The sequence below is a fragment of the Anopheles gambiae genome, chromosome 2 (assembly GCF_943734735.2).
Source record: "Anopheles gambiae chromosome 2, idAnoGambNW_F1_1, whole genome shotgun sequence".
NCBI lineage: Eukaryota > Metazoa > Arthropoda > Insecta > Diptera > Culicidae > Anopheles > Anopheles gambiae.
In genome coordinates this window covers 42,962,953-42,980,296 of record NC_064601.1, presented here as the reverse complement: position 1 = coordinate 42,980,296, position 17,344 = coordinate 42,962,953, and the positions used below count along the sequence as shown (strand labels likewise).

Genomic DNA, 17,344 nt, shown 5'->3' with positions numbered 1-17,344 from the left:
AGGAATGGTGACAACTCTTCTGGACGGCGGAAGCTCTGCAATGTCTCTAATCCGGTCTTTTCTTGCAGATCCTGGAAGTAGCGCCCAAGTCGGTGGACGACATCATTCCCGGAACGCGGCTCTGCGCCTACTGGAGCCAGCAGTATCGCTGCCTGTACCCGGGCGTGGCAGCCGAACCTGCCTCGCCCGATCCGGAGAAACGCTTCGTCAACGTCGAGTTCGACGACGGGGACAATGGCAAGATCGCACTCGAGGACATTCGCTTCCTGATGAGCGACTACCCGATAGTCGGTAAGTGTTGATAGCCCTTTGCGTTGTCGTGTTGCTGCCCCCGTGTTCCTCCACGTCCTACGAGAGATGGTCCTCCTCCCAGTAGCATGATCCGCTTGATCCTCCTACCCCCCCTGTACAGTAGAACTTTCCTTTCCCTGTGAGTGATAGTGCGACTCCCTGTAACAACTTTAATCCGTTTTCATCTGTATGAGTGTGCACGTGCGTGAGTGCTGGAGTGTGTGACAAGTTAGTCCTAAGTTTGTGCCGAATCTTACCGCCGCTCTACGGTCTTATGGAGACTGTACTTCTGTGGTTGCCAAAGGGAAGGTTCTAGTGATGGGAGCTCGGAATCGGACTTACCCGATTCCGTGTTCGGAATCAACTCCGGAGCCGATTCCGATGCTGAAATCGATTCCGAATCTGGAGCTGATTCCGGAGTCGACTCCGGAGCTAATTCTGGAGTTGGCTGCGGAAGCGGCTCCGAAATCGCAATCGACCTGAGAATCGTAATTTGCTCCGGAAACGGAATCAGAATTGACTCCAGAATTGGATTTAGCTCTGGAATGAGATTCAGTTCTTGAATTGAAATAATATGTTTCAGATGCGAAATCAGCCCGGGAATCTCCATGAGAATGGATCGTTTACAAGTAAGTTTGGATTCTTTGCAACAACCAATACGTTGTATCATTGGACCAAAACGCCTATTCTAATGGAGATACCGAAACCGACTCCGATCTCGAAGCCGATTTTGATTTCCGATTCCGGTTCCGATTCCGAAACCGATTCTGGTTCCGATTTCGAAGCCGATTCCAGAGCTGATTCCGGAGCCGATTCCATAATCGATTTCAGAAACTGATCCGGACCTACCGATCCGGAATCGATTCCAGAAAACTTCGGAGCTAGCTGGAATCGATTCTGACGAAAACTTAATTTTTCCCATCACTAGAAGGTTCTACTGCCCGGCCTACCACTACTACTACTACTCCTCTGAGACTCGTGGTGTGTGATGTGAGATCGGACGTTGTATTTCGTTTCCTTAAAAAAAGAGAACATTCTTCAGTTTGAAGCTGCACAACCCCTGCAGTCCTCTCCATCACTCTCTTGTGTCATCTCACCGTGTCTCTCTATTTCTCTCTCTCTATTTCTTTCTCTTCCTGCATCCCGTACCCACATTCCCAATTTCCCCCTTGCGCGCCCTCCCCCCGTTTAAAGACCGTTTCTATGTTGCGGAGTGTTGAGCGGAGAAATATGCGTTTGGTTATGTTTTTAAGTTTTATGTTTTACATTGTTTCCTTTTTTCTTTTTCTCGGGTTTTTTGCGTTTTCAACCAACCAACCAACCAACCAACCAAACAACCTGCAACCACCTCTGCGTGCCATACCACAACCACCACCACCACCTCCTCGACAACTACTACCACCACCGCCATGACAAATCGTGTTTGTGTGTGCGTGTGTCCCCGTTGTGCCCGTTTGTTGCGTGCGTGTGTGTTTGTGTATGTGTGAACCAACAACCCAACAATAACGCGACAACATCGACGCCCACAACAACAACAACAACAACAACGTATTTTCCCCCACCTCGTTTTTTTGTTGCATAAAAATCGCCAACACACACACAACAAAAAATCAAAAACCAAAAACCAAAAAAAAACGAACCGATCAATACGAACAACACTCCAGAATACGATCCCAATCCTCTTTTATCGCTAGGCAAGCGTAAGCGCCAACCGAGCCATTCCGAACCGTGCCCCCAGCTCGGAACGCTCGGGCCAGCCTCGATGGTGCCGCAACAGCAACAGCAACAACAGCAACAACAGCAGCAACAACAGCACCAGCCACAGCAACAGACCATCGTCGGTCATCCACCAGTGCCACATATCCAGCCGTCGTCCGGCACGCCGCTGACGGCCACCGTTACACCGATGATCTCCTCACCGCTCGGTACCGGCGGCTCGTCCATCAACAGCTTCGCGCTGACGACGGAGCGGGCCGAAAAGCGGCTGCACGGCGAGGCGTACCGGGAAGAGCGCCGCCGGCTGAAGAAGATACGCAAGGACAAGCTGCGCCGTCTGGCGGCGAACAATGCGGAACTGGCGGCGGCCGGTGGAACTACCACCACCACCACCACCACCGTGCACAAGCACAAAAAGTCCAAATCGAAGTGCTACGACGAGTTCTGCAAGCATCGGAAGCACAAAAAGCGACGAAAGCACAAGAAGCACCACCGGGACGCGGTGCTGGTGGCGCCGTCCTCGCCCGAGGAGGGTGCCACCGTCGAGGCCGGGTCCGGCTCGATGGACGACGACATCTCGCAGGGCGACAGTGCGTCCCAGACGGCCGGCCAGTTTAGCCCGCGGCCGGCAGTGCAGCGGGCCGAGGGCGGTGTCGTCGCCCGCACGCCGGCGGCGGAGAAGGACGGCACGCTGACGGAGGAGGAGGTCAGCTCGTCCGTCACCGAAAGCTCCGGATCGTATTATGTAAGTTTGGGGATTCAGATTCGTTTGTGCCGACACCTGCAACTCATCCGTTCCCTTTTTGTGTGTCCTGTCCTTCCTCTCCACCTCCCCACAGCAACCGCAGCAGAAGAAAGGCTCGGCGACGGAGCGGAAACCGTGCACCGAACAAAATGGCAGCAAAATCGCTGCCTTCCTGCCCGCCCGCCAGCTGTGGGCCTGGTGCGGCAAGGGCTACCGGCGGTCGACCGGGCGCGTCAAGAAGCAGTTCTATAAATCCATCCAGCGGGGCAAGGAAACGATTTCGGTAAGCCGTCCCCCATGCTTCTGCCTTTGCGGAGTTGGGCACTGACCGCCTTTCCGCCGTTCTCTTCCAGGTGGGCGACTCGGCCGTATTCCTCTCGACGGGGCGGCCCGACCGGCCCTACATCGGGCACATCGAATCGATGTGGGAAACGTCCACCAACAACATGGTGGTGCGCGTCAAGTGGTTCTACCATCCCGAGGAGACGCAGGACTGCCCCAACCTGAAGTACCCGGTAAGTCCCCGCGTTGCCACAGCAAAACTGTTCCGCAGCGTCTCTAACCTTTGATGTTCGTTTCCCCTTTTTTTCGCGGCCGCTCCGTGACAGGGCGCTCTGTTTCAGTCGCCACACGAGGACGAAAACGACGTGCAGACGATCTCGCACAAGTGTGAGGTGCTGGGCCTGCGGGAGTACACCGCCAAGTTCGGGGCCGATCCGAAGCAGTACACCGCGATCTACGACAACAACGACACGTACTATCTGGCCGGCTATTACGATCCGACGGTGAGGACGATCAAAATGCAGCCCGAAATCGAAGTGTTGCCGCCAAACGAAAGGTGGGTAACGATGGCGACGGCGACGGCGGCGACTGCTTCCATGACGCCGGCCGCATCAACTGCAGGGCTAGCAACATCCAAGTCCCCGCCTAATAACAACGGCAGCAGCAGCAGCAGCAGCAGCAACAGCAGCGGCAGCAACGGCAACAACACCAAAGCAAGCAATCACGTTGGCCACAGTGTTGTTTCTGCTTGAACAGAGCTCATCCCCGCGCACATCCGGCGGTGTGTAAATCAGTGCTAACACACTGAGCGAGAGAGAGCGAGAGGGAGTAAAAGAGAGAAAAAGAGAGAGTGAAAACATGTACATTAATGCTCTACAAGAGCAGGCAGCAACAGAGAAAATGCAAAACTGTTACGGAAATGCAACAAACGCTAAACCATACAAATCAATCCTAGAGCCAGTCACTTTACAAAAGTGTCCATAAGTCCGCGTGTAGCTTAAGAGGTGTTAGAGGTTAGAGGTAGAGTTAGATCATCGCACCAACTCGTGGCATATCGCTCCGAGAAGCGTGCACCCTGTATATCGATGTATGTACAATATTTCGCGTAGTTTTAAGCCGTATAGGCTAAGTAAGTCTAGGCCATAGGGCATTAGGTTGGGCCGCGGGATGCGATGACGGACTGGGGAGGAGGACTCGGTCGTCGTTGGCCGCGTATTTTTGTGGCAATTATTTATTCATTAACAAAACTTCCTGTCCGGCGTGCCACCACGTCCGGTGTGCTTGTGTTGTGATCGTTAGAAGGATGTAAATAGAGTTAACACGGAGAGAGAAACAGCATACATCCCACTCTGGGAGATCTTCTTTACAGCATACACACACACACATATATATCAATGAAGGTAGCGTTTGAGTGTCTATTTAGTAATCGTCCCCAAGAAACGGGTTAACCGGTGCAGAAGCGATACGATGGCAACGACTGAATCACATGACGCAGTATCCGTTGGAAATAGAAATTAAAAAAAAAAACTAAAACCCACACACCCAAACAACACACATATGCATACACAATCGGGGCGCATTAGGTCGCGATTGAAGGTGGACTACAGTGTAGAAGAGATAGAGAGAGAGACAGTGTGTGTGTGTGTCCAGCAAAGATGGGTATATTTTTCTACACATTGCAAGCAGCATATTTATACACAGCTTAACATTTTACGGTGACACGGCGCCTCTCTCGTGATGGGAGATTTATCGGGTGATATGTACGTTTTGTGTTTTGTGTGATACGGCGAAAGAAGGGCGGAAGAATGGAGAAGCAATGGATGTGATTTTGTGTTCTTCGTGTCCGGACATACCACACACCCCACACACAGACACACCTTTTCGGCTTCGACGTATTTTTGGATGAAAGACAAATAAAGGAAAAAGATAAAACTATCATGAAATTATAAAAAAAAAAAGTAACACAAGTTTTCGGAAGAGCTTTTTTGGAGAAATTGACAATTACCTCTGCTATACAAGTTTATACCAAAAAAAGAAACAAAAAGTTAAGAAAAAAGACATGACAAACTTTTAGAAGAGAAACAAAAACTACTACAACAAAAAAGAACAAACAATAACCTTAAAGAATGTTTAAAACTCGTTGAACAGATTAATATAAACGACAAGGAAAAAAGAAAGTAACAAGCAAAATTGATACCACCAAAAACCAGTTCGGAAGCAGCAGTATAGAGTGAAGAGATGAAATAAATTTGTTTGTCGCACCATGGCTGTTGTTTGCTGCAAATGCAAAGTGCAATAAAAGTAAGGAGAGGCCCATGTGTAGCAATGGAATCGAGATGAAGAAGTATACCAATCAGTCAAAATTGTGACATCGTTAACAAGCCCAATAGAGATGCAAAATCGTCAACAAATTGGAAAAAAGAGAAACTACAGTACGAAGCACCATTTTCATTTTCCTCCCGAGAGATCACGCGTGTGACGCCCCATAGCATAAAATAGACACAGCAAATAATTCCACCATTCTCTACAATAGTTTAGCGACGCTCTATCATTAATCACAACTATAGATAACAAGCAAGCAAACAGAATAAGAAGAAGAAGAAGAAAACACTCAAGCAAATCCTTATTCGTAACAAATCGGTTCCTAAAAAGGCAGACACTGTCTCTGTAAGGAGTTTCCGCAGGAGATGTACGTAAGCATTGTTCAACGGCACGAGCCAAGAAGCGCGGCGCTGTTGAATATGTTGAATTTGTATATAAGTTTCTGTACATTAGCCACTGTTTTTTTTCTAACCCTTTCTTACCTTTCGCTACTCTGTGCATTATCTAGTAAGTGTAAATATTTCACCAACCCGAACGTCACGCCCACAAGGGAGGGCATCGGGACTAATTCCCTACGAAGATGCACAGTTGCAGCCATCTGTGTCATGTGTAAACACCCCCACTGATGCCCAAACAGGTGCACAGTGCATATCGTTTAAAACACCGATTGTTATATTTTCGTTTTCTTTCGAAGAACGCTAAGAAACGTTAACGCGTTACTTCCTTCAAAACGATGGGATTGGAAAGTCTTTGTTTATTATTAATAACTCGTAAACAATTTTGCTACCACTTTGTTCCACGACCTTTCTCAAGCGCGCGCCATATCTTTCTCCTCGATCGGCACTCACGCATCGTGCCGAGCGCGCGTTCGCTGACCTCCCGATAGATCGCACACACACTTCGATCTACGCCCGATGAGTGTCCTCGGTAGCGATCTACGGGATCATCAGGTTGGCCCATAACATCTCCCCCTTTTTATTGCAGCAGGTACCCATCAAGCCTACGCGGGAATCGTCTGGACCTGTTGGACCGGCGTGGCGATTGTACCGGCTGCTGACGTCTTCTTCGTTGGACAGGTACTGGTCGTGGAGATGGTAACGGCGGTGAGGAGGTCATACCACGGACCCCGTCGGATGATGATGGTAGGAGCGGTGAGGATATCACTGTAGGGTGCTCAACTGGCACGACATCTCTTGGTCCTTCGATGAGCAGATCTAGCGGCAATTGCGTACGAGCCGCGAGATTAGTTGATTGCTCTGAACTGCCGATGTCCCGTTTCCGCAGCTGGTTTACGTGACGGCGATGCATACGGCCGTCATCCGTCTTAACCTCATATATCACATTCCCTATAATGCGAACAACCTGCGCGGGAACCCATTTCCAAGAGTTGCGCGAATACCACTTCGCGTAAACGCAATCACCACTCTTGAAGCCCCGATCATGTTCCTCAGGCAGCGTTTCAGTGGTCGGCGGAGGCTTTAGCAGTTCCATCGCTGTTCTTATTTTTCGATTAAACATTGCCTCTGCAGGCGAGCGATGGTTTTCGAGAGCGGCGTTGGGCGTTGATCGGTACGCTTGGAGGAAAATATCGAGAGCTTCTCCGTGGGACGCTCCACCTTCTTCTATCTTTTTGACCGACCGTTTAAAGGTGTCGACGAAACGTTCTGCTTGCCCATTCGACTGTGGATGAAACGGTGGGCTTGTAACATGTTGTATGCCTTTGCTACAACAGTAATCGGTAAATGCAGTACTCGAAAACTGCGGCCCGTTATCGCTCACAAGTGTAATGGGGAAACCAAAACGAGCAAATACGCCTCTTAATATAGCAATTGTTCCAGCGGTCGATGTTGAATTTGCCTTTATAACCTCTGGCCATTTAGTATTTGCGTCGACTATCACCAAATAAAACTCGCCGTTAATGGGCCCTGCATAATCGATGTGAATTCTTTCCCAAGGCTGTTTAGTGGCTAATTGTTGCACCAAGTCCAACTGCTGATGCATCTGCAGATACCACAATTTCGGCGTTCGGGTCATAATGTGTCAGCAGTAAATCGGACGAGAGAATTTCCTTAAATTTGCTGAAGGCTCGATCACATTCCCGAGTCCATAAAAATTTGCTCTCGTCTTTCAATAGCATATCTAGCGGGTATCGTAGGTCGCGCATTTTCGAAACGAACTTTCCATAGTAGTTGATCGCGCCTAGGAATGAACGTACCTCGCTGATATTTGTTGGTGTTGGCAGCTTCTGAATTATGTCGATTTTTGCTGGGTTTGGTCTAAGGCCACGACTATCGACGATGAAACCCAGATACTCTATCTGCTGCATTTTGAACGCACATTTGTCTGCACGGATAGTGAATCCGAATTCCTGTATTCGGCGGAATAGATTCAGCAGATTTTCATCGTGCTCGCGTTCCGTTTTGCCTCCAACGATTACGTCATCCATATATCCGGATGTTCCTTTTAGTCCAGCAAGCATGGTGTCTATTAGCTGCTGGAATGCTGCAGGAGCTATTTTGATGCCGGGCGGCAGGCGATTGTAATAATATAAGCCGCGATGTGTATTTATGGTTAGCAAGGGTCGGTATTTGGCATCAATTTCGACCTGTAAAAAGGCGTCTGAAAGGTCGATTTTGCTAAAGAATCTGCTTTGGGCTAGCTTAGCGAAAATATCGTCTGGAAGCGGTAATGGGTATTCGTATGACCGAAGAGCTGAATTTAGTCCGGTGGAGTAATCCCCACAAATGCGAATACTACCGTTCCCCTTTCTAACGACGACAATCGGTGCGGCCCACTCGGAATAGTCAACTGGCGTAATGACTTTGAGTGCTTGTAGCCTGTCTAGCTCTTTCTCGACTGTTGCCTGCATAGCGTAAGCTACGGGACGCTTCGGACAGAAAATAGGACGGACATTTTCCTTCAATTGCAGCTTTATGTTGGCCTTTGTGCATAAACCTGTACCGTGGAAAACAGCTGGAAATCGCTTCTCCCATTTTGCAGAATCGCTCTCTATTCTGTTGCAAAACTGGTTCATCGGCATGGCTGCAAGCGAAAAGATATCAATTAGATCGGCTCCTAATAGCTGCAAATCTGACGGAATGACTCTTATTATCGCCGTTTCAGTCCTTCCGTTAATCGTGATATCCGCTTCAAATTCGCCATCCAGCTGAATGTGTGCACCAGTTGCCGTTTTCGCGTGCACTTGCGCTGGAGATAGAGTTGGCATGCCGAGCTGTTTCCAGGTCTTTCGTCCTATGATCGTAATGTCCGAGCCAGTGTCGAGCTGTAACCTGGCCGATTTCTGCCCAATGTGGATAGTCACATATTTCCGGTTTTGTTGTACGCTAAAAATATTAACGGAAACTACCCTTGTCGCTACTGAAGAGCGCTTGTAGAAATTATTTTTTCTTTTCTTTCGCCCTGCAGTGTTACAATGCCCTTCGCGGTGCCCATACTTGCCACAATCCTCGCACTTATGCGACCGGTACGAACAATCTCGTATCCAATGATGATCGCCGCATAACCAGCATGGACCCGGTGGTTTCGCTGCTGGTGCGCTTCTGTCTGCTTGCTGAGGATGCTGCTGTTTGCTGAAGCTGCGTTGTGTCTGCTGCGCGTACCGCTGCTTGTAGTCACCGCGCATAGCGAAAACTCGCTCGTTTCCCTCGGTGGCTATCATCGCGCTGTCCACCTTCAAGCTTGTGATGCGCTGAGCTTCGGCAGAAAGCTGCTCCAGCGTGAGGTCTGCCTTGTCCTCGATGCGAGCAAGAAGCCGTGTGCGGATTTCAGCATCGCCTTCCTCTCTCAACCCACAAACAAGCATTAAGCATTTGAACTGCTCCTCGGTCATAGCGCTGAATTGGAAATCAACACAAGCGCGATTAACCCGACATGCGAATGTCATCAGGTCTTCGTTATGAGCTTTCACAATTTGCAAACACTTGTATCGCTTGCTAAGTAGGGACTCCGCGCTTCCAAATAGGGCCTTCAGTTTGCTAACTGTATCGTCGAACGTGAGGTCGCGGGGAACACGGGGAAGGATGAAGTTGCAGTACCGCGCGTGTTCCGCTGTGCCCAATTTGCGAATGAGCAGCCGCACTTTCGCTGAATCCTCTAGTCGGGAGGCGTCTTGCACGAACAAATCCTCGTAACGTGCATACCATGCAGGGAACGTCACGCCGGATTCTGCCTCGAACCGAAACTCGTTGATGCTTCCTGCCAAAGCATCCATAATCAACTCTGGATTCCTTGGTGCTGCGGGCTGCTGTGCGTACTGTTGAGCCTGCTGGGCTTGTTGTTGGGGCTGCGCTGTCGTGTGTGGTGTTTGTTGCATCATGTGTGCCATCATTTGTTGCTGCTGAGATAGCTGTTGCTGCTGCTGCTGCATTTGCTGCTGCATAAGATTCAGCATTTGCAAAAACATTCCCGTTTCAGAACCTGTCATGACTAGTCCTGCTTGTGCCGATGAAGCAACGGGATTTTGCGATGGCGGTTGTGCTGGTTGCATCGGTGCACTTTGCGTTGGCTGAACAAAGCCCGGGTTCAGAGCCCTTGCACCGTTTAGAGACAAACGTCGCTGCTCTTCCATCTCGGCATCGCCTTCGGGATTAAACATTTTAATGCCGCTTCGATGGAATTGCCTCTCTTTTCCGGTAAAGGATGCACTTCACACGCGAACACTTTAACAATGCCTTTCGTACTAATTGCACTGCACTGTGAAAGTCTTATTTGTTTTTTTTTCAACTCGTCGCCACTGTTATATTTTCGTTTTCTTTCGAAGAACGCTAAGAAACGTTAACGCGTTACTTCCTTCAAAACGATGGGATTGGAAAGTCTTTGTTTATTATTAATAACTCGTAAACAATTTTGCTACCACTTTGTTCCACGACCTTTCTCAAGCGCGCGCCATATCTTTCTCCTCGATCGGCACTCACGCATCGTGCCGAGCGCGCGTTCGCTGACCTCCCGATAGATCGCACACACACTTCGATCTACGCCCGATGAGTGTCCTCGGTAGCGATCTACGGGATCATCAGGTTGGCCCATAACACCGATCACGAGCTTTCCTTTCGAGTATAAGAAGTTGATTCAAAATGCGGCTCTATTCAGTATGCGCCAAACCGGCAGCAGCTCCCTGTTTAGTGCAACCACCACCGCCACCACCACTGGGGTGTAGGGTGATAGGGGTGGTCTTCTGTTTTCTGTAACATATTAGTTGTGAAGAACAAGCAAGCAAACAAACAAACAAACAAACGAGCAAAAGTAACAGTTATTTGGGAAGCTAGCTACCATGAGAGGAAAAGCAACAAGGCGACGTGTCGTGTCGTGTCTGATCAACGTTCGATTAGATGTAACGTCTTTCGCGAAACATGCAATAAGATTTTTTATTCTACAAAAATGAAAGGAAAGGCTGTGTGTGTGTGTGTGTGACTGCTTTTGGCTTGAGTATCCGAAAACCTGCTACGAACGATTTTAGCTCCATTTTCTCTCTTTTAGAGATATACATACATCGATGCTTCTTTATTTGTTCACCACAGTGTTGTATTCCCGCCCCAGTACGCCACACCCATATTGTACAGTAAGTTTAAAACGAATGCTTTAGATACATCGTGAACCGATCGGGCCACCGCTACCTCAATACAACGTTCTCGGATGGGCTGTGCCGAACAGATGCTTCCACGAGCTCGGCCATCGGAAGTCGGTCCGCTCGGACGCCAGCAAACGCTCGCCGCTGATCGCATTCAACATGCGGGCCAGCATCAATCCTTCCGCCGTGTTGTCACCCTCGGAAACGTACATGAAGAAAACGACTGCCGGCACCTGGCGCGCGGTAAGCCCGTCCAGCAGCTTCGAGGCGAAGCCTCCCCCGTGGATGACGCCGCCGCTATGCTTTGTCCAGCGGTCGTCCTTCAGGTGGGCCGCATCCGGCGACTGCGCTTCGTACTGCTCGTTCGCGACGTACCGGAACGGTCCGGTGCGGATGTCGAACTTTTCGTGCGAGAAGCAGCTGGACAGCAGGATGGCGTGCGAGAATTTCCGATCGCGCACGAAATCGCCCAGCTCATCCAGGAAGGTTTGTCGGAGCGGGCCGACCAGCGGCGCCCGGAGCTGCAGCACCAGCAGTTTCTTCTCCTGCGAAACGTACAGCTCGGCCGTGGTGGTTATCGCATCGCTACCGCCCGTGTGCTCAAACGCTGGCGCACCGACGATCGGGACCAGGGCCGGGGACCAAAGCAGACCGATCGGTTCTAGCTGGAGCGTCTCGATCACGGCATCGGCTGCGAGCTGCGGCACGTTGCCCACGCTGACCGAGGGCACAATAAAGCTGTAACCGGTGAAGTCGATCTCTCGCTTGAAGGAAAACATGACGCTGGTTTGGTTGTGGAAAACGGGGGAAAAAACCGCACACTAACTTCACTTTTGGCCCGGGACAATTTGAATAAGACAAGGCGATGAGTCGACTGTTTTGTTTTGCTATTGCTTTCTGCACCGGCTGGGGAACACACAAACTGACAGCCAAACGCTTCACAGTGGAAAACAAAAAAACGAAGCACTTTTTCGAATCAACCATCAAGTGAAGCTGGCTTGAGTTTTGTACTTGCCATAAACTGTCCATACATTTGTTTGGATTCAGTTCAACGACAACGTGAAATGAATTAAAGTTGAAACCTTGAACTAGAGTCTATACACATTTTTATGGCACAAAGCAGATTTATTTACATTTTTGTTTTTCGTCGGACGGCTTGGGAGTTTTCTATTTGCAGACGAAAACGTTGCTCGTATTCCGTGTAATAAAACACGATATAGTCCTGCAAAGAGCGTATTTCTAATCACTAACCATGGTGGACGTGAAAAAGTTCAGCGATATCGACATCTATGGCCTGCTGGAGGTGGACATCGCGGCAACAGAGCAAGAGGTACCGAAAGCGCGCAAACCGCCGTGATGCCGGCATCACTCCATTCTACTAATCGCACCATTATCGTTCTTTTTCGCAAACAGATCCGCAAAGCGTACCGCAAAAAAGCCCTACAATGCCATCCGGACAAAAATCCCGACAACCCGAAGGCGGCCCAGCTGTTCCAGGAGCTTTCGAAGGCGCTGGAAATACTGATGGACGTTTCGGCCCGTGCGGCGTACGATCGGTTGCTAAACGCCAAGAAGGCCGCACAGCTGCGGACAAAGCAGCTGGACAGCAAGCGACAGAAGCTGAAAGCGGATCTCGAAGAGCGCGAAAGGCAAGCAAAGGAAGCGGCCTCCGGGGGCTACAAGACGGCCAGCAACAAAACCCCCGAGGAGCTGTTCCAGGAGGAATTCGAGCGGCTGCGCAAGGAGGGCTCCAAGCTGATCCAGGAAGAGCAGGAGCTAATGCGCCGCCAGCTGCAGGAGGAGCTGCGCATGATGCAAACGGCGACCGCACCGAGCTGGGACCCAGCGCAGCATAGGATAAAAATACGCTGGAAGGCGGACCGGGGCGATGCAGCGAATGGAGGCTACACGGAGGACGTTCTGCGCAAGTTTCTTAGCAAATATGGCGATTTGAATGCGCTCGTTATGAGCCCGCGCAAGAACGGCAGCGCGCTGGTAGAGTTCCGAGCGAAAGATGCCGCCGAAATGGCGGTAACGTTCGAGAAGGGCCGGCTGGACAATCCGTGCACGCTCGAATGGGTTGGAGAGGCGCCGACGAAGGGAAAAGCTAAAGCGACGGCATCCGGTGGCAGTACCATCACGGAGCGGGATTACGAAAGTCTGGTGCTAAGGCAGCTGCGGCAAGCCGAAGAACGGAAGCGACTGATCGAACAGATGATGAAGGAAGAGGCCGAAGCGGAAGGCGAAACAACGGCACAGTAGCGGATTTTGTTGTTTATATTGCGTGGTGGTTGTTTTATTCATTTGACTATGAGCCGAAACATTTTTGACGACCCAACGATGCACTCTCTTTGGGTTAACGGGTGGATAGGAAAGGAGTGTGTCGATATAGCGAAAGGACGTAACAAGGCAACTACGGCTGCGTCTGCTCGATGGCAAATGGCCGTCCCTTAATGGCGTCCTCCACCAGCTGAACCAGTTGGGGCAGTTTGTCCACGTTCTGGCGGCCGATCTGTGCCTTGTCTTCCACATACCGAGCAAAGTGCATCACGTCTGCCTGCAGTTGCAGACGAATTTTGTCATCATCCGAAGGTGCCGTGCGATCCGTGCTGGGCGCAACCGCTGCCGACGATGCGCTCGTTCCCGAACGGTCGCGAAGATTTTTCAACCGTCGCAACGATTCCTCCGTCTTTTGGACGGATGTTAACACTTCGTCGATTACTTGGTAGAATCTTTGGGGAAGAAAATAAAAAAAAACATGTTCATAAATAGTCCCGCCTAATGCGTTTCCGCCGTCCCATCGGCACTTACTGCACTGTCACGTGGTTGAAGACGCCGATTTGAAAATCACGCATCGCTTCGACCCCTATCATCGAGATGTAGCCCTTGCGAAACGAATCCACCGGTGCAAGCAGCTGCTCCACGTACGCACAGCAACGGCTCGGCACGTCACGATTCGTCTTCCGGTACAGGCGCGGTATATCGCTTACCTGCCGCAGCTGCGGTATGCTGGCGCCGATCAATTCTCGCACAATCAGCTGCTGCAACTGCGAGCGTCTCTCGCCGAATGCAGTCCCGCTCTCGCCCACTATCGCTTCCAGCTCGCCGCGAGCCACCCCAGACGGTGGGCTTTTCTCGACGATCAAGTTCACTATTGACGGAATTTTCAGCTCGATATTTCGCAGATCAGAGTACAGCGCCACCAGAAAGCGGATGCGCTCCGTCTGCCCCTCCGGAGCGCCGTTCGCCGCCTCTTGACTTGCCCCGTCCGGTCGGAAGGCTTCTCCACACCACACGCTTAGCCGCGCGAGAATCTGCAGCGTGAGCTTAAGGAACCGATGGAACAGCTGCGGCAGAAACACACCATCCTGCCAGCAGCGGGAAATGGCCGTCAGGGCGGCGGAAAATTGCACTACATTAAACTGGGATGCGGATATGCTGGAGGCCACCTGGCGTGAAGCGGATTCGCTGCAGCACGCCTCCAGCTCGGCACCGATCTCCTGGAATCGGATCTGGAAGTACACCGGCAGGTTCCAGCGCAGCTGAAAGCTGCGGTACTGCGCGTGCGCCTTGAACTGCGCCACGTCGTCCGCATCGTCGATGATCAGCTCGATGCGCTCCAGGAACTCGAGCGTACACTTGTACTTCTGATAGAAGGCATCCGGATTGCCGGGCGCAAAGATCGACGACATGTTCGTCTCCATGCGTCGCTCGACCTCGGCCCAGAAGCTGTTCACAATAAAGTTGTAGCCCTTCACTTTGCCGTTGCGCTTCGTCAGCTGGCACAGCTGCTTCATGCGCATCGAGACAAAGTCCAGAATCTGATTGTAGATCCCGGTCAGCCCCTGGGGCGAGTTTTGCAGGCTGCTTTCCGAGATGGCGCGGTTCATGAACGGGGCGACAATTTCGCCCCGAAACACTTCCTCCGCCGTGCGGCACTCGTCCAGCGTGCAGTAGATGCGCAGACACCGTTCCAGCTCCTTCGGTTCCGGCTCGCCCAGCGCACGCAGAAAGTAACCCTTCAGCCGGGCCAGCAGCTCGCTCCAGAGGTCCTGCGCGAGACGCTGCTTGCCGTCGTCCAGAAAGTCGCGACAGAACTTGATGTTAAACTGTAGCTGAATCGATTCCAGTGCCGCTCGCTCCAGCAGGGTGGCATCGATCTGGTCCTTCCTGTCGCCGAGCAGCATGTCCTCGAGCTTGTGCAGCGAAGCTTGCGCTCTGGCCAAGCTCTGGAGCGATTTTTTGTACGAACGCAGCAGCTTCTTCTGCTCGAGACAGCTGGCAATTTCGCTCATGCTCGCCTCGAGGGCACCTTTCACCTGGTCGACTTCGGTGCGCAGCTTCTGCAGCGGCCCCTCGATGGCCTCGATCTGCTGGTCCAGCCCGATAAGATTCGCGGACAGGTCTACGAAATCGGCGTAATCCTGATTGATCAGCTCAATCATCGCCGACCGTAGTACCTTCAGGTAGAGGCCCAGGTCATCGCGAATGATCTCCAGACTGCCGGCATTTCGGTTCTCGTGCAGGAACTCATCGACGGAGAATGTTTTCTAGGGAAGGTATCAAACGTAGTTGAGCTACGGTCAGGAACACAGACTGGGGGAAACCTTGGCAGGCGCAGCAGATACCTTCATGAATTCGTTCTTGTCGAAACACAAAGATGCCGGACCAGCCGGCAAGCTGAACAGCTCGCCACCACTGCCGGCCGGTGGAGCTGGCTTTCCATCCATCGCTAGCAACAGCTTTCAGCCCAGGATGGAAAGGTGTGAAACATCTAGGACGAAACAACGACCGAAGGACGCAGAAAGCCCAACACAAAACAGAACAATAACACTCGCCAATTTATGCCATAATTTTGTTAATTTCTTTCCTGCCTTTGACACATCATCAACAAGAACCGCACACCGGGAGAGCGCTATCGCAGTTCATGTTTTTGTGTCGTATTATTATCTAAAATTTATGTTCCATGTTATTTATCACGATTGTTAACAACAAAAAATATGGAGAACAGCAATGCAAAGGTTAAGAAAATTGCCAGATATTTTTTTTATACGAACATCATAAAATGTCGGTTCGATCAGCATGAGCCATTCCCACTGTGCGTCTTTTCCAGTTCGATTTCGCAGCCCAGCTGACATTTTATCTTCGGGCCGCGCTCTGGCACAAGGTGTGTTTATTAAGGAGGTGAATTGTTAGCGCGTTTTCCGGGCGCCATCATTGAGTATTGTTATGTCAAATCACATACAATTTTCTATACCCCCCTCCAGCCCTCCCCGATTTTAATACCGGAGCCCCCAGTATTGTTATGTCAAGTCGTGAAATGTCAATTTGCTCTTAAGCACTTCACCTCCTAATATCCATACACCTTGCTCTGGCAGTCGTCGTCGTCGTCAATATCAAAATTAATAAGGTGGTTAAATTGATCTCAATGAACCGTTGTCTCAATGATCAAATTTACACCCTCGTCACTACGACCGTTATACTCGGGTATTCCATTCATTGTGTATGGTAACTTATACTTTTTAGGTTTAAAACTTCAAAAACTTTTGTTGCATTGAAAATTAAAATTTCAAATTTAGTACAAAAGTACGGACAAGACTTTTATTTACTTTAGTAAAGAATATTATTGTAAAGTCTAGCTTTCTTTTTTTTAATTCAAATACTCGCTTTTTCGATAAAAGTCCCCAAGCGCCACAGATTAAGCTTAAACGTCTGGAAAATTGAATATCCATAGAAAAAAATGAAAGCTCTACAGCTTCATTGGTTTGATCAATAGATGGCGTATTAAAACTGATTATTATATTGCTATCCTTTTCTTGCAATGTGTTTCGGCAAGTTTCATCTTATCATGACCTATATAGCCTTCTAACTTTCCGAGCAAAAATCTATATGAATGGTCGTGTGGTCAGATACGTGGGTATCAACACCAACGACCATTACTCAAATCTCACTTGCTTCAGTGCTGGTGGTTTCCATTGGAGTTTAGTATTTAAACAATTGTATCGCCGTTCTAGTTCTAGCGATGCATAACTTCAATGCGAAACCATACAATAGTACAGAGGAAATGAGAAAGCTCTCCTCCAAGCGATGAAGCTCAACTGGTTGGGGTATCCCACCAACAGAGAGCGCCACCAGTTTTTTCGCTGTTTTTAGAATGCATGAGTCGTTTGCCGTCTGCTAAACGAAGTCTTTCTATATTCCGTTTAGGTAGAGAACTTGAGTCGGTTAGAAGCCGTTTAGTGGTCGTTTAGTGGATTTGTGGCACTTGGGTACACTACATACTACACTTTGCATACTTACGTGCACAAAAAGTCTCCATTAGCGGGAGCATTTTCTCAATACGAAATAACCGTTAATAATAATTTTAACGGCGTACCGATAAAAAGTGATATACGAATAAT

At 50.0% G+C, this 17,344-nt stretch overlaps 5 protein-coding genes across 14 annotated transcripts in view; 2 read left to right on the top strand and 3 right to left on the bottom strand.

Moving 5' to 3' along the window:
* LOC1271567 (protein winged eye) overlaps positions 1-5,078 on the top strand; it is a 309,805-nt gene extending 304,727 nt beyond the window's left edge. For 8 of the 10 annotated variants that reach the window (XM_061647327.1, XM_061647330.1, XM_061647326.1 and 5 more), the window contains 5 exons: positions 69-291; positions 1,956-2,752; positions 2,847-3,035; positions 3,106-3,267; positions 3,361-5,078. In XM_061647327.1, the coding sequence (XP_061503311.1) occupies positions 69-291; positions 1,956-2,752; positions 2,847-3,035; positions 3,106-3,267; positions 3,361-3,786 (1,797 nt within the window). In that variant the 3' untranslated portion in view covers positions 3,787-5,078. Of the gene's footprint in view, positions 1-68; positions 292-1,485; positions 2,753-2,846; positions 3,036-3,105; positions 3,268-3,360 lie in introns of those variants that run through there. The other 2 variants (XM_061647328.1, XM_061647337.1) reach the window with 2 other exon arrangements.
* Positions 5,079-7,316: 2,238 nt separating this feature from the next.
* LOC133392060 (uncharacterized protein K02A2.6-like) lies at positions 7,317-10,401 on the bottom strand. The gene has a single exon (XM_061649897.1). The coding sequence runs from the start codon at positions 9,969-9,971 to the stop codon at positions 7,317-7,319; it is 2,655 nt and encodes an 884-aa protein (XP_061505881.1). The 5' UTR covers positions 9,972-10,401.
* A 440-nt stretch (positions 10,402-10,841) lies between these two features.
* Positions 10,842-11,722, bottom strand: LOC1271566 (proteasome assembly chaperone 2). Its single transcript, XM_310388.4, has one exon. The coding sequence runs from the start codon at positions 11,720-11,722 to the stop codon at positions 10,991-10,993; it is 732 nt and encodes a 243-aa protein (XP_310388.4). The 3' UTR covers positions 10,842-10,990.
* Positions 11,723-11,792: 70 nt separating this feature from the next.
* On the top strand, positions 11,793-13,221 carry LOC1271565 (dnaJ homolog subfamily C member 17). Its single transcript, XM_310387.6, has 2 exons — positions 11,793-12,273; positions 12,357-13,221. Exons 1-2 carry the CDS (start codon positions 12,196-12,198, stop codon positions 13,203-13,205), a joined length of 927 nt encoding a protein of 308 aa, XP_310387.6. The 5' UTR covers positions 11,793-12,195; the 3' UTR covers positions 13,206-13,221.
* LOC1271564 (conserved oligomeric Golgi complex subunit 2) lies at positions 13,210-15,871 on the bottom strand. Its single transcript, XM_310386.8, has 3 exons — positions 15,572-15,871; positions 13,755-15,493; positions 13,210-13,675 (listed from the first exon to the last, which is right to left on the bottom strand). The coding sequence occupies exons 1-3, from the start codon at positions 15,671-15,673 to the stop codon at positions 13,357-13,359; spliced, it is 2,160 nt and encodes a 719-aa protein (XP_310386.7). The 5' UTR covers positions 15,674-15,871; the 3' UTR covers positions 13,210-13,356.
* Between the last annotated feature and the right edge of the window lie 1,473 nt (positions 15,872-17,344).